Source organism: Nanorana parkeri, unplaced genomic scaffold (genome assembly GCF_000935625.1).
Source record: "Nanorana parkeri isolate BGI_ZX_2015 unplaced genomic scaffold, ASM93562v1 scaffold32, whole genome shotgun sequence".
In the NCBI taxonomy this organism is placed as follows: domain Eukaryota; kingdom Metazoa; phylum Chordata; class Amphibia; order Anura; family Dicroglossidae; genus Nanorana; species Nanorana parkeri.
In genome coordinates this window covers 2448331-2472267 of record NW_017306300.1, presented here as the reverse complement: position 1 = coordinate 2472267, position 23937 = coordinate 2448331, and the positions used below count along the sequence as shown (strand labels likewise).

The window sequence follows — 23937 nt, the reverse complement described above, 5'->3', positions numbered from 1 at the left end:
GAAAACGAAGAATGTATTTTATTTATACATTGTGCAAAATAAATGTCCTTAAAAACAAATGTAGGTAAATAGTGTTATTTTTAATAGAGATTAATTTAAGTAGTTTGACCCATACTGACACTGCAGAATTTGGTCTGAGCAGCTAGGTTTCAGAGACCCTCGGTCACAAAAATGCCCCTATACTGGCTGCATAAGGTATTTTTCTTCTGATATACATATTGGCTGTCATGGCCTCAAACCACTTTTTGTCGTTTGTAAATATGATAGCTGTAGGGCGGGTCTACTGTGAGGTAGAGTGAGTTCCTTTATGGGAAAATCAGTATGAAACGGCTCCTCCTTGCTACTGTGCACACTTAGGAAACAGTAAAGCGATCATAGAGGTAGAAAGAGCCCGGATAGGACTTAGCACCGAGCATTGCAGACTGCACTTTAGTGCCTTAGGCAGCACAATGGATCAGAAGATTTAGGTAAAACTCATATCACATTTCAGATTTACAAAGGGTTTTATCTGAAATACCCGGTTCAGTTATGTTGGTTAGTCACATGAATTAAGAATGAATAGTAAGAATGAATAGTCTATGACATAGCATTACACTTAAACCAGTAATTTTATATCTCTTCAACACTGAATCAGTATTGTGGAGAAATTATATGTAATTATTACCAGTGGGAACAGGGTTTCTATTGTACTGTCATTGTTAGGAGATCCTAGCAGAGCTAAAAGGAAATGAATGCATAACGTTAGTCACTGAGGAGGCCTTGTTAAAGAAAACCTGTCACATAAAAACATACTGAAGCTGATATCCAGAGGTGCTGGCATTTACCCTCATGTATGTGCAGTCAGTTTAAGATACTGACTTTCTGCTCTAAGGTGGAACCTCTAATGTGGATGGAGACATGCAAAACGTTTATTCATGGTCACTTGTCGACAGGTCTCGGGAACCAATGAAGCCTAAAGCTATAGAGTAATTTTTTCAGCTTGAGTAAGTTGAAGCAAGTCAGACAGCAAGTCGAAGTAACTTAAGATATCTATTAACCCTTTTATGACCATTGAAACTTATATGCCAGGATCAAATTAAGCAGCGTCTGTAAAGTTCACCATAACTATGATAAATCTGTTTACCTAAATCATTTTTACATTTTTTTATTAAAGCTGATAAATGGGCAAAAATGTTGACATTACTGTAATCAACACTTATAATAATTTTCTGAATTTTTTTTTTCACTATTTCACTTTGCTGGTGTCAGCTGTTATTGTGCCTTTCTCTATGCCAGAGACAATGACGGCTGAGTCACAAAGGTTTATTTTGTAAACAAAGTCATGTGTTCACCATGATGGGCCTTCATGTTGATCAATTGATTCATCTTGGTTCCTAATCATTAATGTTAGACCAATGTTGGTTCCTCCAGTCAGCGGTGGAGGATTGGGGAGGGGGGAATGCCTGTGGGGAGTGGTGACTGACAGTCACTGCTACCTTCAGGGAGATGATTGAGAAGTGAGCAAGCGACGGTATGTGTTCGCTCACTTCCCGATCTATTGAGCCGACGTGTGACAGTTTCAGTCACACGTTGGCTCGAACTATGAACTATGTTAGACCAATGTCAGTTTCTAATCATTAACGTTAGACCAATGTCAGTTCCTAGTCATTAATGTTAGACCAATGTCGGTTCCTAATCATTAATGTTAGACCAATGTCAGTTTCTAATCATGAATGTTAGACCAATGTCAGTTCCTAATCATTATTGTTAGACCAATGTCAGTTCCTAATCATTATTGTTAGACCAATGTCAGTTCCTAATCATTATTGTTAGACCAATGTCAGTTCCTAATCATTATTGTTAGACCAATGTCAGTTCCTAATCATTATTGTTAGACCAATGTCAGTTCCTAATCATTATTGTTAGACCAATGTCAGTTCCTAATCATTATTGTTAGACCAATGTCAGTTCCTAATCATTATTGTTAGACCAATGTCAGTTCCTAATCATTATTGTTAGACCAATGTCAGTTCCTAATCATTATTGTTAGACCAATGTCAGTTCCTAATCATTATTGTTAGACCAATGTCAGTTCCTAATCATTATTGTTAGACCAATGTCAGTTCCTAATCATTATTGTTAGACCAATGTCAGTTCCTAATCATTATTGTTAGACCAATGTCAGTTCCTAATCATTATTGTTAGACCAATGTCAGTTCCTAATCATTATTGTTAGACCAATGTCAGTTCCTAATCATTATTGTTAGACCAATGTCAGTTCCTAATCATTATTGTTAGACCAATGTCAGTTCCTAATCATTATTGTTAGACCAATGTCAGTTCCTAATCATTATTGTTAGACCAATGTCAGTTCCTAATCATTATTGTTAGACCAATGTCAGTTCCTAATCATTATTGTTAGACCAATGTCAGTTCCTAATCATTATTGTTAGACCAATGTCAGTTCCTAATCATTATTGTTAGACCAATGTCAGTTCCTAATCATTATTGTTAGACCAATGTCAGTTCCTAATCATTATTGTTAGACCAATGTCAGTTCCTAATCATTATTGTTAGACCAATGTCAGTTCCTAATCATTATTGTTAGACCAATGTCAGTTCCTAATCATTATTGTTAGACCAATGTCAGTTCCTAATCATTATTGTTAGACCAATGTCAGTTCCTAATCATTATTGTTAGACCAATGTCAGTTCCTAATCATTATTGTTAGACCAATGTCAGTTCCTAATCATTATTGTTAGACCAATGTCAGTTCCTAATCATTATTGTTAGACCAATGTCAGTTCCTAATCATTATTGTTAGACCAATATTGGTTCCTATGCATTAATGTTAGGCCGGTGTTGTTGACTTCTTCAGACCCCTAGTGCCAAAATAGACCCTAGATCAATGTTCCGAAGTCTGTGCTGACTAAATTTCTCTTGATTGATGTCGTCCTTCCGAGCTTCATACATCAGAAGTTTATGAATACTTGGCAAGCGGTTGAGACCCCTGCATTTACTGTAAAGTGTATCTATAGCCAATTACTGGACAGAGTAGGGAGTGGATAAAACCCCTTTTGTCCTGACTGTTAACTCGGAATAGTTAATGTTTTCTACATTCATAAGTTGTCTATACTATATATATTACATGTATCTTTTTGCTGTGTCTACATAACCTGACTTTAGTAAAGCAATATTGAAAGTAAAACCCCTTTTGTCTGTGTCCCATTAGGATATCTTTTCACTTCCTGTTCCAGCAAGACAACAGAAAGTGATAGGAAATCTCTCTATAGTGTGGAGAGATGACCTGACAATGGCTGACAATGGCTGACAATGAAAGACAATTGTCACTGATACAAGTATCTGTTTCCCTCTTTTCCTTTGCTAGTGACAGGCCAGAATGATTTCCTATCACTTTCACTTCTGGTAAAAATGGTCAGCAGGACAAAATGGAGAGGGTGTATCTCCCCAGCAGGGACACAGGCAGCAAAAAATGTTTAACAGGGGTTCTAACTGTTTTAAACACTATCAAGAAAACCCCCCCAAAAATGTGGCTATAGACACATTTTAAGACTAGGTGTACAATGACGAAGAAGTGTGGGGTTTTTTACGCTCACTCACCTTTTAGAAAATAGAAGCATGTAATGTATTGGTTGAGGATTAAATAGGTTTATTGGACATCCCACTCAATATTTTTTGTTTTGGGCACCGGTGGGTCTAATCACAGTAGTTTGTCTCCACCACTTCCCTGAAGGCATTAAAAACAACATTTCAACCTCTTGCAGGTGAAATACACATATATTAGTTTTCTGCCTGTTAGATAATCCATTGGGGGATGGTGACACCATAATTGGCTTCGTAATACCTACATGGGTATAAAGTGTAAATCCTGGTGGGGATAACTCTTGGCACTGGAGTCCTTGAAAGATAGGAGAAGCCAGTTTTCTAATCAGATGACTCCTGCTATTCTGTATAGGACCACCAATGATGAGGCATTGAGCACAGTACGACACAGAGGAAGAAGTACAGATAAGAAAATAGTAGATTGTGCGCTTCCACTGTTATATGAACAGCCAACACAGTTGCCACTATATCTGATGTCTTTGTCAGAAACTGGAATTCTGTTTTAAGTACTTCTAATTTGTGAAAGCATTACTCAGTAAATGAGAAAGTTAGCTAGAATTTATAGGCACAGCAACATGCAGACGTATTGGAATTATTGACTTGTTCCCTTTATTTCTTCTTTTTTAGAACAGCAAACCTGATTCTCTACTAAAAATGGAAGAGGAGCATAAATTGCAAAAGAATCCATTTTCAGCAATTAAAGACAGTAAATTCAAGTTTTCTTTCTCTGGCAAGAAGCTGTTCAGGTACGTGAAGATTCGGTAATATTTACAGGTAGTACTGAGCTAATAATAATGATTTAAATAGTCCAATCTCAATTGGAATGGGTTTATCTATATGCACATTTCATAGGGGTGGGGAAGTTATTGTTGTGCCTGTAGAATGTTTACTTTTGTGGCATTTATTGAACAATGAACATTGATTATACAGTATTAGGAAACAGCTGTAGGGGATCAGAAAAGCACAGTAGATAGAAAGCAATTCTACTCTAAGGACGTTAAATTGACTAACATGTATTTATGGATTTTTTTTAACCTTTTTGAGGAGGTGCTGTTCTGTGTTTGAAGGGATCATTCTAAAATGTTACTTGGCATTTCCCTTCAAGTTCCTTTTATCCTGATGGCTGATCTGTCAGTCCTGATCTAGATGAGCCTGCAGGAACGTGCAACTTACTGCTGTGTCTGTGGAGTCAGTAACTGGCTCATTGCTGAAAGACATGCTGCGTTTTTCCACACCTCTCCACCCCATTGTGGTGTGAATGGGGCACATAGAAAACAATTGTTTTTAGTCTTCCCTTGTGAGTTGCCTGTATTAATCCAGTGCAGAAAAATGCAGGTCTCTGCATATTGTGTGAATGAGCCCTAAGGGCCAATTCAGACCAAACCATCGACTGATGTGTATTGCCCGACACAGTGCTGATGTGGCAGTTTTGGCACATCTCACTCTCTTGGGTAGAACTTTGTGAAATTACATATTCAGCTATACGGGCACAGCGGGGTGCGAGGCGGTTGTACTGCGTGCTGTACTTTTTTCAGTGCACACCACTGCGTTCCCACCGCAACACAATGGTGTGAACCGATCCCGTCCATGAAAAGGCAAATTGGGAACAACAGCCAGCACAGCCCCAATGCATATGGTGTGAATCAGCCCTTAAACAGACCGTTTGTCCTGCTGCCCACTGTAACCCCGCCCTTCACAGTGTAACTCCACCCCTTGCTTTTTTTTTTTGTACTGACTAAAGTAATCATTTAACATGATTTTGTTTTGTACAGCCCCAAGGGAATCAAGCCACAAACCAGTCCTAGCATCTTTGGATCCCTTCAGAATTTTAAAGAAGATAAAAATAAGCCAGTCAGAGATGAGTATGAATATGTTTCTGATGATGGGGAGCTGAAAATTGACGAGTTTCCCATCAGAAGAAAGAAAACGACGACAAAGAGAGAGCTATCATGTAAGAGCAGATCCCATGTGTATATAAAATGATGAAAACCTAGTGCATGCTGTCATTGCTTTTTTTTATTTTTATTATATCTTGTTATCTCCATTCTATTTTAGATACAATAGTCAGGCTTAGTCAGTAAGTCATTACAAAGTACTGTGAAAGAGGCTGACTGATCAAAGGAGTTAAGAGCGTTCACTAAAAAAAGTGAAGATTCACTTCAGTTATCCAATCATTTACATATGAAATAAATAGCTATTTGCTTTTTACACAATTGGATAAGTGAACTGAATCTTTACCATAAAAAACAAGCCACACAAAGTGAATGAACCCATAGCAACCAATGAAATGTATCTTTCAACAACCTACTACTGTAAAATGAAAGATGGTTGTCACTGGGTTACTTTTACGTGAGGCTGATTTGCTAAAGGTGTTGAGAATGTTCACTCCTGTTTGGGAGAAGTTTCTCAACTCCTTTAAGCTGGCCTTACACCTTACAATTATCTGCAGATTTTCTATGGTCAGATGGAAAAAGTGGAACAGATTCCTCCATCTACGCTAAACAGTGTGGATGGAGGAATCTCCCACTGGGCCAAGCTTCAGTATCTTGCTAGTCAGGTCCGTGGCTCTCAAAATACCTGGACAATGCCGGCATCCAATCAGATTGTTCAGGTATTTTGACAGCCAGAGGGGCAGGCTAGCAAGATACTGAAGCTTGACCCAGTACAAGATTCCTCCATCCACACAGTGTAGCGTAGATGGAGGAATCTGTTGCACTTTTTTTGCATCTGACCATAGAAAATCTGCAGAAAATCTATAGGTGTATGGCCAGCTTTAGTAAATCAGCCTCATTATGTGCATGTAACCCAGTGACATTGTTCTTTCAGTTTAAAGTAGTCAGGTTGCTGAAAGATACAGTTTGTTTGGTTGCTGTGGGTTACTGCAGTTTGCACATTGGTTATTACCGTGTGACACCTGGTATAAATTGACATCTGATTGCTTATTTGATCCAGTTAGTACGTTGTCCATTTTGAGCATGGCAGCCATGTGCATTAGAAGTCCAGCAAGCATGCAATCACCTCGTATGTCTTATAGGTTGCTGTATGTCACATCACTAAACATAGTAGTAAACTGTAATATAGTTCGGTATCAAGTAGCTGTTTTTTCTTAGTTTTATCAGATACAAAGGAAACTCCGCCACTTGTACCATCCAAGAAGTCCAAAATCCAGGAGAAGTATAAGGTATGAAAGCAATATTTCCCACCATGCCTGCACAACGTAGGTCTCTGTGTTTGATACAGGCTTGGCACCCACCTAGTATTTAATTGTTAATTGATTTTTGTTTGAATGGTATAGATTTTTCTAAAGGGCTAAACTGGCTATGTATGCAGTAAATACATTTTGATAACAACATATTTCAGGCTTTGCAAGCAAGTAATATGTAACTTGCTTTTTTCCTTAAATTAAGGTTTTAAGCCTGTATGTTGCAGACGGTTTCTATAAACCAGCTTGGAGAACAATATCCTTATATAGAATTAGACCTCCTCTTGTCTAGAATATTCAGGCTCATTCACATCAGATGTTATTAAAAAAGGGTTAATACTGTATTTATGTGTATCGTTGTCGATTTATGTTGCGCAACATTTGTAAATGATCCCATATTATTGAACGGGACAGTGCAAGTCAACACTCCAAAATGTGGCATTTGGGATGTTTTCTGTGCACCTCAGTTGAACACATTGGTATTATTGGGCCCTTCTGAAAGCAGTGGATTTATCATGTCCATAAATTTTGTCTGTACTGGAAAATCCTGTGAAAATTCACGATGGAGCATCTGGTTTGAACGAGCCCTGAATATGAAGCAGCTGATTATGCTTTCACATGAAAAAAAAGTTTGTTACTTTATATACATAAATACATATATATATGTAATACATATACATAATAGATCTATTGCAGCCCCATCCGTGCCTACCTGTTAGGCTTCCTTTTTGAAGGTATTGTTTTGGTGCAATAAATAGAGGTTTATTTTGTATTTCAGAGGTTTTATAACCTCAATGCATGTCAGTTGGAATCAATAGGTAAATGTCTATTTCTGAAAAAAAGAACTAGCTATTTTTATTTTTAATATACTGAACATCCCAGCTTGTTTTATAACAAGGAGACTTAGCCAAGTCTGGGTTGCTGATTTTGGCACTTACATAGCTGATTAATAAGCACTAGTTCACACATTTTGCTAAGATATAAAATGCTAAATGTTTGTTCTTAAAAAATGCAAATCTTTCTAATCACCAGTATTAGGGTAAACTATGTTCCACTCAATTAGCACAGAAATTTCATTACAAACACAGAGGGGGCGCCTTTCCTGGTGCAGATCAATTTTATTTCGATAAACATGAAGTAAAAAGCTTTCCGGGGCACGCCCCCTTCTTCAGAACGTTCTGAAGAAGGGGGCGTGCCCCGGAAAGCTTTTTACTTCATGTTTATCGAAATAAAATTGATCTGCACCAGGAAAGGCGCCCCCTCTGTGTTTACTTTATAGATCTATAGCTTTCCCGGCTTTCTTTGGGGCAGCATCCTGCAGTATGCCCAAGAGGATTTTCCATTGAGAAGAGACAGTTTGTGGCGCTTCATTACTTTTTACTATGATTTTAAGAGGACTTAAAGTCAAATGTTGACTTTTGGTCTGCTGTTTCATGTAGCTGCGCCAATTACAAAAATAAGTTGGCCATATGCCAGTAGAATTTTGTTGCAAACATTTTTTCACTTTCACTTAAAAACGTATGGCTGGAGTTACATTTCACTTTAGGTTCATGATTAGTTTTCTTTAACATGCTCACCTCACCTATATTGTATGACTCTCTGGCACTCCAGTGATAACATCTCCAGGTGTGAGTTTTGGATTTGCTATGGCAAATTATAATGGTGTCTCACTCCCCCCTTCCAGATATTTTATTTGTTATCTAGCATGAAGAATACAAGAGGAGGAGGGGCATACATCTACTGTATAATGCAACAGACAAAATGAGACCCCAGGATAGGTAGGAACACCAGCCAGAACTGAAGGTGGGGGCATCTTCCCACCAAGGTCGAAAGAGATACAAGAAGCCGGTGGGCGAGCCCCCATCCGAGACTCCACCTACGATTGAAATATCTGTTTGGGAGGACTGACCTTTTAATTTCCATACCTTGTGTCTCTTTAGTCAAATGTGGGAGACTTAATGCTGGGATATGTGACAGATTAATCATCAGTTGTCTGAAGGGTCTGGCTGGAAGATGTGGCTGGGTTGTCCAATGAAACAAGGTTACAGCACCCATTTTTCTAATGAAGCCTAAAATGAAAGAACTTTGTGTTACACTTTCCAATCACCTTTAGTACATAAGGCCCGAAATAAAGTTCTCTCTGATGTTCTCTCTAATGTTTGTTTGTCTTTGCAGAGTGATGACTCGTCAGACGAGGGATCTCTCCACATCGACACAGAAGCAAAGCCAGCAAGAAATTCCAAAGTGAAAAAAGACAGTGCAAGCTCAGGGGGGATTCTGGACCTCTTGCAAGCCAGCAAAGAAGTCGGGGGCTTAGATTATAACGCCAATAGGTAAGGAGGGTAGACTACGCTGTGCAAATCACATAACATATGCAGGTTCCTTCTACATGAAGTAAAACGGTCATTTTATAAAACCTAAAAGATGCTAAAATGGATAGTTATATTGTTGTGCAGTGGCTGTGCTGGATATCATCATTTGTTTGACAATGAGCTCTGCAATGTCACTGACGGCATAGTCAAAGATCACATGATCTCTGGCTATGGGGGACATTGTGGATCTTTCACATTACTGGAAATTGAAGAATCTATTTTCAGTCAGAGAGATAAGTAAGAAGCAGAGTCTGCATATGTAATGAAATTGTAAAAGGCAACTTAAATATGTAATTACAAACTGGGTTTGAAGGTTTTTAAAACAAAAGCACACATTGATAAGATTATTTACATATGACAGACTTTTTTCATATTCAATCTTAAAAACAGTCAAAGGGCTTTGGGTCCTCTACAGGAAATAAAGTAGATGTAAACCCTAACCAAAATACATTTCTTTTGTTAAAGCTCTGTGTATCATAAACAAGTACTTGTTTTTGTGTCCTTTGTCTCATCTCAGTGCTGCAAATTTCCTGCGTGCCTTTTTGCAGTCACGTCCTCCTACATGGATGTACTCCAGTGATAGGGTGGGTTTCCTGATGGTGACAGCAGCGGGCGATGCCTGCGTAATTTTTCATGGCCCCTTGTAGTCCCCATCAGAAGCCCGTGTGACATGGTGACATTGCAGGTGCACAGTTGGGAGGTATGGACACACTGTTGTCACCCTATAACACGAAGGTGCCCAAGCAAGCTCTTCGTGGCAGCATTACCAGGGATTATTTTTCATAAGAGCATTGAGTTTAAAAATGATCCTTTAAATTACATTAACATGTGAAAGTTTCTCTGAGATTTTAGTGATTGGATGTACATTTGGTTTAATGTTAATTGGAATCGTCCAAAATTCTAACAGTGTATGACCAGTTTTACATTCAGCTGGGAGGAGATTGTCTGTATTTTAGCCTTCGGTGGGAAGTTCTACTGCGGCTCATAATATAACAACAGCATTGCACACCCTTAGTTTACCTGTGCCTTTTATTTTTTATTCTTATTTAATGTGCTGCATTAATGGACAAAGCAGTTCATGTGTAATGCAGGGTAAAGAGTATAATATACAGTCATTTAGTATAGTGAAAGGGGATGGGTAATTGGTTGCTATGTGGTACAGCAGCATTCAATACCCAAAGTAAAAACCCAATGCAGTTATTTTGGCTTATTAAATAAGGCCAAATGTTTTAAAACACAAAACTGCCATGCTTAAATATAACTGAGACTGCATAAATTTTATGATGATGAGCTGTAAAATGCTCAGATAGTTTTTGTGCATATTCGCTAATGGACAGTTTAAGTAAACGATCTGGCTTTATACGTGGCCGTTAATTGCTCAGAGAGATAGCCAGCGGCAGCTCCTCTCGCTGGTTTTGGTCGGGTTTGATGGTCCGTTTCCTTCACAATTACTTCTGAGAGTTACAGGGGAAGATTGTGCACAGGAAAAGGTTTTATTCTTACTTGGCATATTCCATGTGTGCTTGAGTAACTTTTTTAAATTTTTTTAGAGAAAATAGTTCAAATAAGGACAACACATAACAAATTGAACTTATTCGATTTATACGCAGTTCAAATGGCGTTCGCTCACCTCTCGATCCTGTCGTTTCTGATCGCTGAGCACTTGTAACCGCTCTCCAACCTGACTTCTTCGACTGTCACAGGAGGCTGAACAGGAGGAGAGCTGGGTCTCCTGTTGCTCTGCTGACAGCTGACTCCTCCCCCGCACCGCTGGCATGGCCTTCTCTGACAGCTGTCTCTGCCCCACACCGCTCTCCATCCTTATTTGCTAGTCACTAAAGGCAGAGTGGGGCAGTGCAGGAGGAGAGTTCAGCCCCCTTTGACACACTGACAGCACTCTCATTCCCGCTCGGCCTCCTGGATGTTTTCCTCCTTCGTGCTGGACACTGCTCAAAGAGCAGCGCCTAGCGAGGAGAGAGACTAAGGAGGCACCGCATTTTCTGCCAGAAAATTGTATTTTGTATTTTGCCCAAAGTACCATTGCTGACATTTCGGTGCTCCCTACTTTAAAGCCCCCCCTTGCCTGATAAATTGAAGGGGCTTTTTCTTCAGCTCAGATTTATGACATCCTTCTACTTACTGGACAAAGAGGACTAGCAAGGTTTGCTTTTCTCAGATCCAATTTTCACAAACGCGTAGCTCCACAGATGTAGAAGAACTACAAGTTGTTGTTTTTTTTCACCTTGTTGCCCATAAAGACTTATAAATCCATTACATTTGGGAAGAGCCCAAACCCTGAGATGAGTCTCAACAACAAAAGTTCAATCAGCCTTCAATCAGGGTGTTTTTCTAACAGAACAGCTGCTTGGGGTGGAGATGGGTTTGAGAGAGAGATCCTCTACTGGTTGTCATTTGTCAACAGCGGGGTTTTCTGCATAACATGTGTAGGTTGAATATCCCTTTAATTCAGTGCAGAACATTTTTTTTTTTAGCCAGGAGCTCCTAGATATGCCACACAATCTATTAACATCTGGTGTGATACATCACTGCTGAAAATTAATTTGTATGGTACTTAAAAGTTTATTATCGGGTAATTTGGTTTTAAATCTCTCTTAAGTATGGACTAAAGCCATGCAATTAGTTTGCAGGATTATCACAATCAAAGCAGGTATTAATTAGATCTAGTCCACCTTCATTTTCAAGTGGTGTGTGAGAAGCAGCGTACCTCCACTCTTCAAACATTTCATTGTACATGCATAAGCATGCCTATCATTTTACAACAAGAGATATGTACCATCCAAGTGTCTGCAGATAAGACTCACCAGCACCCCTTCACATCAGGACAATAAGGTTTTCACTGGGGCTTTGATACATAGGTGAACCCTCAGTCATGATGATACGATAATCTCTTGCGATTGCAAAATGTCCCTATTATCAGAAGCTCTTGACAACCCTATAGCCACCCACATTTCTGTGCGCTGAATTACCCGCAACAGGCTGTAGGACAAGAGCCTCACTTCTCAGGAGATCCATCAAGAAATTGCTTGTGTACTAGATGTCTCTGGCAGCCATTGCTGATATGTAAAAATGTTGCTCTACTGATTCCCTTGCTTCAATACTTTGTGAGCCACTGACCCAGAGCAATCAGGAACACAAAGTACACACTTGTTTGTGGTACGCAACTCAGAAAGTATCGAAGCAGCAAAATGCATTCCAGGGGCACCAAAATTAAGGATACTCAAAATCTTACAGTATGTTTTTTGTTGTTTTTTTTTAGAAAGCAGCCACAGCCTAGGCTAAAAAAAAGCCCTGTCCCCTGCCAGCATGCTGCGTAAAAGGATCCTTGCTGTCTGTGTGGAAGCAGTGTGACTACCTACAGCACTGTGATCAGCAAAGCTTGTGTTCCCTGCTGATTGGAGAGCTCTGGCTCACCAGGTGGGGTGTCGGACCTCTGCAGAGAGAACACTGAGACATTCACCAGGCCTTGTAGTAATACATTTTATTGTCAAAAATATGTTCTATTAAAGGTCATATTTTCAGATTACCTATTTAAGTAGATGTATAAATTAAAAAAACAAAACAAATGATCTTATCAGAAATAAATTATACTTTAAAGTGGAACTCCAGCTTGCAAAGTATTTAGATGGTCTAGCACAAACGCAATTTGGTACTTTGAATGACAACTCCTTTTAATGCATGCAGGGATCCTCTGAAAAGTTCTGTCTTGATATTGCTTTATTTAAAGTTCAGGGCAATGTGAGCACATTGAGCACCTTTGCTTTCCGGCCCATCACCAACGATAAGAGAGGGACAGGAAAAGGACTCATTTCCTGACTGAAGTTCTATATTAAATACTTTTTTCAGTTTTAATTTAATTATATATGTATATATGTACATCCATTTTTACAGCCCTCTATATGTGTGGAACTGTATTATACTCTCACTGTCTTTATATATAGTGCAATATAAATGGGTATATATATACCGATGCTAGTACTCACCCAAAAGCGCCAATACTTACCCCCGATACTGGAAACTTCTGGTCAGAGGGAGACTTCCTCTTACTGGGAGTGCCACAAGGGAACATGGAGCCAATCAGGAAACTGGGCAGTGGGTAATGACTCGCTGCCCAGCTTCTTGATTGGCCGAGAAGCTGGCTCCATGTTGTGTGGCCAGCTCGATGCTGAAGCTGGGAAAATTATGTATAGGCTACTTTATTGTAAAATCTGCACTTAGTACAAATGTTTAATGAGTTCTATTTTTAGTGTTATTGGTGTGCAATGAAATCATCAGCACTGTCTTCTAGACCCATTACTGTGTTATCTACATTACATTTTCCATACAACGCATTTCATTGTGTCAGTAACATATGGGGCATAGGACAAAAACAGGACCTTGCAAGGTCATTTAAGAGATTTTTGTGTGTTTGGAGACTAAGAGATCAAAGTTGCATCATGCCAAAGATTTTTTTTCTTTTAAATCAAATGGCAGGCATTTTATCTAGGATTGTGTTTTTGTTTCTGAATAGTTAATGTGCTAATTTTAATGCTTAGCATGTTGTCCCACAGTCAGCCGCCCGCATCTCCAAGCACACAAGAAGCAATACAGGGCATGTTGTCAATGGCAAACTTGCCTTCTGACTCCTGTCTACAAACATCATGGAGTGCAAACCAATCGAAAAACAATTCCATATCAGGCCAGAACTCAAAGAAATCAAGCAGCAGCAACAACAGCAACAACAAATGTGCAAGCAAAAGGCCCAGCAAGAAAGCAGCAAAGAACAGTATCACCATGGATGACTATGAGGAGGAGCAAGATAACCTGGGAGCATGTTTTAAAGACTCTGACTATGGTAAGGACCACTTTTTAATATGTGTCTGAATATAGCATGACATAAGTAAACTAGACATGTAACATAAAGACAGACAGAGAGAAGTACTGTCTAGGAACGAGACAGTAAATGGCTTAGTATGACCAGTTTAAAAAGCTGGAGGTTGTTGAGAGGGTCAGTTTGACACCCCAATAAAGGTGTTGCACTGTGGACACACTGCAAGACCAGTTGTGTTCCATGAAGTGAGAGATGAAAAGCCTCTCTCTGAATTCCTGTAATGGATATTTTTAAAAGAACATCATAAAACTAGGGTAAAGTGAACCTGTGGTTTACCCACGCAGAGTAAAGCAGCCGGCTCTCCTAAATGCCAGCCCCTGCAGAAGCTATTTATTTATTTCCTTCATTCTCATTCATTACCCTGCACTTGTGTAAAGTGAAGAATGTAGTTTCCTCCCATGTGACAGTGCTAGGGCTTGGCAATTAGCTGCTCAGGCAAATAAAATAGTAAAAAGAAAAACAGCTATGCTTTATATATTACCACCAAGGGCAGCACCCTCTACTGGTAGCATTAGGGAAGAGTCTCACCTTCTGGTCTTTTACGTGCTTCATGCTGCTATTGACACTATGAAAACAGCATGGAGATGATGCATGTACGTCTCTATATGGTGTTCTTCAGTGTGTGTAACGGTCAGCAAACATGCATTTTGACGAGAGCCGTATATATCTGATACGTAAAATACAAAAAGATATTTCCTTTTTTCCCATCTTTTCTGGAAGTGTAAAAAACCCCAATCCTTCTGTTGGAGTTCTTGTTTTCTTTAAAGGAGAACTATGGGTAGGTGTTTTTCCCCATAGTTCTCCTGAGGGTCACAGGAGGACATAAACTAGCATCCTCCCATGACCCAAAGCTCAATATACCGCGAGCTACAGCGGTATACTGAGACCGCCGCAGATCCACCCAGCTGCGTGATTGACAGCTGGCTCTGCCTATCTAGAGGCAGAGCCAGCTGTACCCGCCCCCTCCCCCGTTCGTTTCTCCAGTCCGCGCTGGGGGATCGGAGAGGGGAGGGGGGAATCCCTGCAGCGAGCCATGACTGACAGTCACGGCTCTCTGCAGGGAGATGATCGAGAAGTGAGCGAGCGACGGTATGTGTTCGCTCACTTACCGATCTTTTGAGCCTATGTGTGACAGTTTCACTGTCACACGTCGGCTTGAGCTATGAGGTGGAGTGAAAATTACTCACCTCATAATTCTCCTTTAATTATGTCATCATAGTAAAAGTGATGATTGAATATGTTGACACTTGTGCCAAGAGATCCATCTGATGTTCTTCTATTGGTTTCCAGCATGTGTCATTATATTGGTCTTTAGTGTAGGGAACAATGGCACACCAGTAGTATCCCATAGCAACTGATAATATCCAGCTTTTATTCATCTTCCCAAACTTTGCTACTGATGGCTAAATTCTGATTAATTGTTGGGGGTTTTTGACTGTGCACCCTTTTTTATTTTGTGCTATTTAAGTATTTGCGTGATATTTATAAAGTTAGTAAACCATAATTTAAATGCAACAGCAGGCACTCCAGTGCAGCTTCAGTTATCTCTATGAGTGTTCTGTGAACCCCTGAACCCAAGGAGCTCTGTTATGAAGAGGTCAAATCCAGCTAGAACATTGAAACTATGGCTGAACTTCTTGCCATGTTTCACTTATTGGTCCCTGAGGCTACCATTTGGGCTAACTTTGGAGTGTAGGCATGGAAAAGGGGTAACCAAGGCTCCAGCATCCTAATAGAAATTGGTATTACCATAGCAGAGCTCCCCAAGATTTCATCATTCCTAAGGCACTCTAGAAGAAAGGTTAAATTTGAACTCCAGGCAAATAGCGAAGTACCGAGACTAAATAAGTCAAATCTTATGCATTCAAGTACCATAACTATTTAAACAAAAGTATTTTATTTGTGTATCACTCGGCTGTAGATCCTCAATTCATCTCTGAATTGGGACAAGCTGACACTGTCCTTCCTTCTGGAGGGTGGCTACTTTTGTTCCCCATGGTCCCTGTGTGTGTTGTAAAGTAGACACCGCACCAAGCTCACTCCCGTGATGGACTACAATCTCACTATTAGTTTACTAATTTGTTATGAAGTTAAAGTCTTATCATGGGAGTGAGCTTGGAGTGGTGACTACTTTATAACACACACAGGGAATATGGGGAACAAAAGTATCCACCCTCCAGAAGGAAGGACAGTGTCAGCACCAATTCAGAGATGATTTGAGGATCTACAGCCAAGTGATACACAACTAAGAAACATTTTTGTTAATAGTTAAGGTACTTGAATGTATTTTTAGGATTTAACTCCAGAGTTTAGTGTCACTTTAAGTCTTCCTGAACACCCAAGCATATGACACTACATTCTCTATAAAGGTTTTAAACTGTAAAATAGGTAGAATGGTATCCTCTCTCTTTCCCCAGCCTTCTGACTGGACAGTGATAAAGCAGCAGCAGACTGATGAGGTCATCTCATTGTGATCTCCTCCTATCAGCAGGTTTCCTGTTAGCACGCATACATGTCGCTCACCTGATTGGCTCCTAATGCTGCTGAAACGGGGGATTGTAAGTTGCTAATACCAAGTCAAATTGAGGTACCTACATTACTTGTGATAAAAACATACAGGAGGGAATTTATCATAGCAATTACGAGTGTTTGAACTTGCACGGAATATATTTGCACTAGATTTATGATGCTAGTGTAACGTTGTTGATAAATGAGGTTTAATAGACTCCAGAAAAGAAGACTCGTAACTCCAGGCAAAAAGCTTAACTGTCGCATCTTGAAGAAGTGGCCATGGGGACTTCTTAAGTTGTGATTGTTTTTTTAGGTGATGCTCCAGTTTTAGACAGACGCAGAACAAGTGCAGATGAAAACAGGTGCAAAAAACATGCAACTGAAAAGTTAGTGCAAGCTCGGGTCAAAACAGGTGCACAAAACATGCAGTTGAATAAGTAGTGCAAGCTCTGATGAAAACACGTGCAGTTGGAAAAGTAGTGCAAGCTCGGGTCAAAACAGGGGCACATGTTAAAAGACAGATTTTCACATAAAAAAAATTATCTAAAAGGCTAAAACTGTCGCAATTGCTATGATAAATTCCCCCCTCAGTATATTTAATGACTTATAAAGGAACACAGAGCTGCTCTGTTTTGCCTTCTTTATACTTGCCTGGAGTTCAGCTTTAAACTGTATGCTCTTCCATTCAAGTGGCAGTTTGATAATCTAAAAATCACTTTAGGTCTTCTTTAAATACTCCTTATCTTCAGTGATGTTCAATCGCAGGGGCACATTTTAGAAATATTCCTCTCCTTTTTGCGAAAATTAGAGGTAATTTGCAGCTATGTAAGTGTTGTGTTCGTACGTGGTGACAGAGACGATTTGCAAAGCCGGTACAGCAATATTTTGTAAATCTAATTACTTGCCGCATTCAGGGAAAGTAATGCATGAAATAGAGACATTACATTCTAAATGTTTTCGCAAACTGGTTCAGTAATTTGATTTGCTGTCTACAGTTATGATCGTAATAAGAGCACTTTAGAAGCGCTGGATGCAGATGTGAATATATTTGCACTAGATTTATGATGCTAGTGTAACGTTGTTGATAAATGAGGTTTAATAGACTCCAGAAAAGAAGACTCGTAACTCCAGGCAAAAAGCTTAACTGTCGCATCTTGAAGAAGTGGCCATGGGGACTTCTTAAGTTGTGATTGTTTTTTTAGGTGATGCTCCAGTTTTAGACAGACGCAGAACAAGTGCAGATGAAAACAGGTGCAAAAAACATGCAACTGAAAAGTTAGTGCAAGCTCGGGTCAAAACAGGTGCACAAAACATGCAGTTGAATAAGTAGTGCAAGCTCTGATGAAAACACGTGCAGTTGGAAAAGTAGTGCAAGCTCGGGTCAAAACAGGGGCACATGTTAAAAGACAGATTTTCACATAAAAAAAATTATCTAAAAGGCTAAAACTGTCGCAATTGCTATGATAAATTCCCCCCTCAGTATATTTAATGACTTATAAAGGAACACAGAGCTGCTCTGTTTTGCCTTCTTTATACTTGCCTGGAGTTCAGCTTTAAACTGTATGCTCTTCCATTCAAGTGGCAGTTTGATAATCTAAAAATCACTTTAGGTCTTCTTTAAATACTCCTTATCTTCAGTGATGTTCAATCGCAGGGGCACATTTTAGAAATATTCCTCTCCTTTTTGCGAAAATTAGAGGTAATTTGCAGCTATGTAAGTGTTGTGTTCGTACGTGGTGACAGAGACGATTTGCAAAGCCGGTACAGCAATATTTTGTAAATCTAATTACTTGCCGCATTCAGGGAAAGTAATGCATGAAATAGAGACATTACATTCTAAATGTTTTCGCAAACTGGTTCAGTAATTTGATTTGCTGTCTACAGTTATGATCGTAATAAGAGCACTTTAGAAGCGCTGGATGCAGATGTAGCGCCTGCTATTTTAATAAATGCTTCATGATAGATTGAAGTAAGAAAAAAGATTTGTACCCAGTAAAGAAGTCACATGATTTGATACAGTAATGGCAAACATAGTCTTCGACCTATTTCCTTATTGATATTGGCTGTTATTATTATACAGAAATACTGGCTTCCTCACCAGTAGTTCCAGTGCGGTAATTTGTGAGTATCAGATTAAAAGAAACAGCTAAACCTTTAACCCCGACTGAGCTATCTGTAGGATGTTCTTTTTCATATGTGTATATTTGGGATCATGATGCATATAGAAATGATGTGATTTCTGGAAGTGTACACTCCCCATATGCGGAGAAGAGGGACCAATTCACACACCACAGAGCAGAGGCAGGGATGCCAATTATGATGGATGCCAGCAGGGATTTAATGACAACAGTTACTGGCAGTTTTTCACTGTGATTCTGTCTCTCTTGTTTTTTATTTTCTACTGAGAGACAGGACACTAACATTATGCTGCCCGACAATGAAAAGCAAAATTAGGCTGATGTCATAAAAATCCAATGTACACAAGAACAAGAATGGCAATTAATCTGATGGTAAAGATGCAATGTCTCGCTGGACAACCCCAATTAAGTCTGAGTTCGCCTTGGGGCAGGGTTTGATTCACCAAAAGGAAGACCTCTTACCCTATCCCTTAGCACTGTTAAGTTTGAATTCTTTAGTCAAGCTGGAGTTGCCGCCTAGGCCTAGGCAACTGCCGCCTAGGCAACTCCTATTTTCCCAAATATTTCTGTGGAGAATCCAGTTTAAAAGAGAACTATGGGGTAAGTTTTTTCCCCCATAGTTCTCTTAAGTGTCACAGGGGGATATATACTAAGCTCCTCCTGTGACCCAAAACTCAGTATATAGCGAACTACAACTTGCAGTATACTGAGACCGCTGCAGCCGGGACGGATCCCGATAATGCTGTCGATCCACCCAGCTGCGTGAATGACAGCTGGCTCTGCCTATCTAGAGACAGAGCCAGCTGTGCCCGCCCCTCCCCCGTCCGTTCCTTCAGTCAGCGCTGGAGAATCGGAGAGGGGAGGGGGGAATCCCTGCGGGGAGCAGTGACTGATAGTCACAGCTCTCTGCAGGGAGATGATCGAGAAGTGAGCGAGCTACGCTATGCGTTCGCTCACTTCCCGATCTCTTGAGCCGACGTGTGACAGTTTCATTGTCACACGTCGGCTCGAACTATGAGGATGAGTGATTTTCACTCACTTCATAGTTTTCCTTTAAGTCCATTTCCTTCTCCTCTGCCTTGTAGCAGGTTATTTATCAGACAATGTATAGAATTTGTACACTGGTGATAACAGTAACTCTGCTGAAAATCCTATCCCATCGTATAACCATGCGTGGGAGGAGATGTTTGTGGTGCGGTCCCAGACAGCAGTAATGAGTTGGCTGCTCATTCATCTGCATTTTTGTAAAATGACTACCTCTGCAGTGTGCATGAGACAGGTGCTCTTGTGTTAACATTTTATATAGTTGCACATTTAACATTCAGTAGAAGTATAATTTACACTGTGTAATATCTGTGAACTCTGGACTTTTCCAAAGCATTTGATACGGTGCCACATAAACGCTTGTTAAACAAGCTAAGGGCTATGGGCATAGATTATATTAGCTCCCAGTTTTCCAGCTCCCCCCCCCCTACAAGGTTCAGCGAAAAATCGCCCTGTTCCCTACTCGGCTTGCAGCGCTTCACCCTTCCCTTCTCGGTTTAACTTACTCTTCGGTTGGACACCCCGGTCTATACGCTTTTGAAGCTGCTCAAACCGTATAAGGAAACTCAACATATCTCCAATTTAACCCCTCAATTGTAGCGCTGTATCCTGGCATGCTGTCTTTTTAACTTTCCTGTAAACAAAGCAAGCAGAGTCCTGTCTTGTATTAAGGAGGCAATGTATTGCAGGGACAAGTCTATAATTTTGCCACTTTACAGATCACTGGTTCGGCCTCATCTGGAGTACGCGGTCCAGTTTTGGTCACCGGTACTCAGAAAAGATGTCCTTGAGCTGGAAAAAGTCCAGAGGAGGGCAACCAAACTCATTAAGGGGTTGGAGGACTTGAACTATGAAACAAGGTTGTTAAATATTAAATTAAATATGTTCTCTTTGGAAGTAAGGAGATTAAGAGGGGACATGATTTTTTTGTATAAACTGTTCAAAGGCGACAGCAACATTATTAACAAACTGTTTACGGTTAGCTCCGTAACAAAGACCAGAGGGCACCACCACAAATTGGTAGAAATTTTTTTTTACACACAGGGCGCAAGGGGTTCTTCACAGTTAGAGCGGTTGAGGTCTGGAACTCTCTGCCGCAGGAAGTGATTTCTGCTAAGAGTGCGGAATCATTCAAGAAACTCCTGGACGAGTTCCTCGGAGACCATAACATAAAGGGGTACAAGTACTCTTAAGAGCAAAATCACACATGGACTCATACACACACACACGAGCTCAAACATAAATGCACACACGCAATAGGTTGGACTTGATGAACTTATGTCTTTATTCAACCTCAAATACTATGTAACTATACTATGTAACTCTTCTCTAAAGCAAGTGTTGGAGGGAAAGTTTATTTTCTAAATAGGGCAAAAGACAACCTCTCGGACAGGCACTGACTTGGATCATCAGTTTCCTAAAGAGCTACGGTCTCCAGGATAATGTTCATGTTTGACACTTCCAGGGATGTTGCATGCCTTGCCCCCCACCTCATGCAGTGGTTTCATCCACTGGCCCTCTACGTCACTAGAGGACATCTAAGTGATGTACAGGTCAGAAGGAGAAACCACGGAGTGCAATATGTGACCAGGATAACTGTCCTGAAAGAATAACAGGGGCTGCCATTGATGACCTCTACTCCTTAAATCAAACCTTTACCCCCTACCACTAAAAAAATCACATCCACATGCAGCTCTGCATGCTGATATGAAATCATCTTACATTCATTACTTAAACAAACATATTTTTTATTTACTTACAATTACTGTTTCTTTACTTGCTGGTCCTCTTGGGCATTAGTGATGTAATCTGTGCCCAAGGGATGCATCCTGGGATGCTTACATCATACTGCATTGCTGGGAAATCTCATCTGTTGTCTCACAACATCTCAGGGGAAAGGCATTTTCCTGCCCTGAGCTGCATGGTCACATGTCCTAGTCACATGTGCCAGAGTTCCTGGAAGTAAAGGGAGATATAGTAATCTGCCCTTAGTAAAAAATGGCCAATGTAAGAAGACTGGGGAAGAAAAGAAAAATAAGGTATGTATAGAATAAATACTGACAATTATCGAGAAGTTTGTGTTTATAGATTGTCATTGCTAAACATTTCTAAAGGTATGTTTGTTGTCTTTTCAAAGATAAGGGTAAAGTTCCTCTTTAACCACTTCAGTACCGCCATGTGAAACCCCATTCATTACCAGGTCATTTTTCAGTTTTCAGTGTTGTGAATGTGTGACAGAGTGTGCAATATACATTAAGCTTTATAACATTATTTTAAGGATATATTTGCTTTAAGGTGAAAAAAATATATAAATAGCATGGATGCAAGCACTGCCCATGCACTCTGCAGATGATCAAACTACATCTTGTCATTTTGTACAGTAGTTATAGTGTTTTGGACAGTTATGGTGTATCATGAAAGATACGGGTTATGCATACATTATGAGATAACAGATACCATTTGCACTGCTGCGTTTTTGTTTTGTTTTTGCCTTATTCATTTTCATTACATAAATGCATAATTATGTTTTCTTAGAGAAACAGAACACACTAAATAGTTAAGCTTAGCTCTCTCTTCATATCTGTAGCAAGTTGCTCAGCAATTACATTGTGTGTCCTCTTTCTTTTGTGCTTACTCGGATATTCGGATGTCCTGTTATGCTGCACACCTCAGATGAGCTGGGTTATTTTACAGACATTTATGTGTAAACATATTAGAGGCCTGTGCAACTGAAAAGCTCGGAGGTTTTGGGGGAAGATATTTTTCCTATACACTGCAAATTTTCAGGCAACAGACGCATTGAAGGATACCGCAGGAAGCATTTTTTTGAGCTGTACAGCAAATATAAATACGGCATTATTGTGCTATCAGGCTTCAAAAATATCTATATTTCTATGAATTCCTTATAGCAGAACTCCGGGCAAAATTTGTATTATTCCTTGCAGGGGGTTGCCCCCGCACTGCAAGGGTTAACTGCTCATTTTCGTCTAGGGACTAAAATAAAAAAAGTTAAACTGACCCGATCCTCCAAGCTGGTGTGTTCTTCACCCTTCTTCACAAAAGGGTGAAGGGTTCAGAGAAGGAAGGAGAAGTGAACAATCTAGGACAACATAGCTGATTTGGAAAAATTCTCCAATTCAGCTCACTTTCCAGTTCAGCGATGTTGTCCTAGATTGTTCACTTCTCCTGCCTTCTCCAAACTCTTCACCCTTTTGTGAATAACCCTGTGTGTGTTGGATGTGAGGACGCCGAGGGACATTTGGAAGGAGGAGGTTGGAGGAAGCTCTCTGACAGCTGGCTGGCTCCAAGGTTTGGGTGAGTATAACCTTTTTATTTTATTCCCTAAGTGAAAACGAGCAGTTAACCTTTGCAGTGCAGGGTAGCCTAACTGCAAGGGTCAATAAAGCATTTCCCAGAGTTGTTATTTAAGATTGAACAGCTTGCATTTTTTTATTTGCTAATTGTTTTACATGTTATATTCTTTATTTAAAAAAATATAAAATAACTGCTGACAGGTATAGAGTATAGGCAACTAGAGGTGCCTGCACATACCTACAGCGGCTTTCAGTGCCACTGTATGCCAGGCTTTACTGGGTGCTTTCCCACTTGCCCATCTCTGTTATGGGTTGCCTCACTGGCCTATAGGAATGTTTTAAAGGTGGAAGGGGACGAAAAAGCTCCCTTACAACAAGGAAATGCCAGAACTTTGCTGGTTTGGAATGCCCTGGCATTCGGGTGTGCACTTAAATCTGGTTCTGATATGTTCAGGCATATCTAGCCACCTGCACTTTATACTTGTTAGTAGCTTGGTTTGTTTTATAGATGACAGAGCCACTTTAATAAACTCCAGCGATAATTGTTCTGTTATAATGTATACTGCTCAAGGTTTCTGTTGCTGTGTATAGTAAAAGGTCTCCCCCTGGCAATAAACCTTTTTTATATATCTTTATTTCAGCATACAAATCTAAACTAGCACTTTACTATGTAAAAGAGCTACTAATATAATGACATTTTAATATATACAGTAAATATATAAAGAGACTCGTATTTTAAAAAATATGAGATGCTTGATATCATTTCTGCATTTGCTAAGAAGCTACATGCAACCTATTGCTGGTCCATGATGCTCTGCACAGAGCATGTCCTCAGCCTTCTGGGATAAATGACACTGGGCGTCA

The 23937-nt window shown here is 39.9% G+C and overlaps 1 protein-coding gene across 1 annotated transcript in view; it reads left to right on the top strand.

Annotated features, from left to right (window-relative positions):
• Positions 1-23937, top strand: part of LOC108796934 (lysine-specific demethylase PHF2-like) — a 41337-nt gene that overhangs the window by 2102 nt on the left and 15298 nt on the right. Inside the window, exons 2-6 of the mRNA XM_018568498.1 lie at positions 4232-4350; positions 5377-5555; positions 6715-6785; positions 8982-9139; positions 13747-14030. Of these exons, the coding sequence (XP_018424000.1) occupies positions 4232-4350; positions 5377-5555; positions 6715-6785; positions 8982-9139; positions 13747-14030 (811 nt within the window). The remainder of the gene's footprint in view (positions 1-4231; positions 4351-5376; positions 5556-6714; positions 6786-8981; positions 9140-13746; positions 14031-23937) is intronic.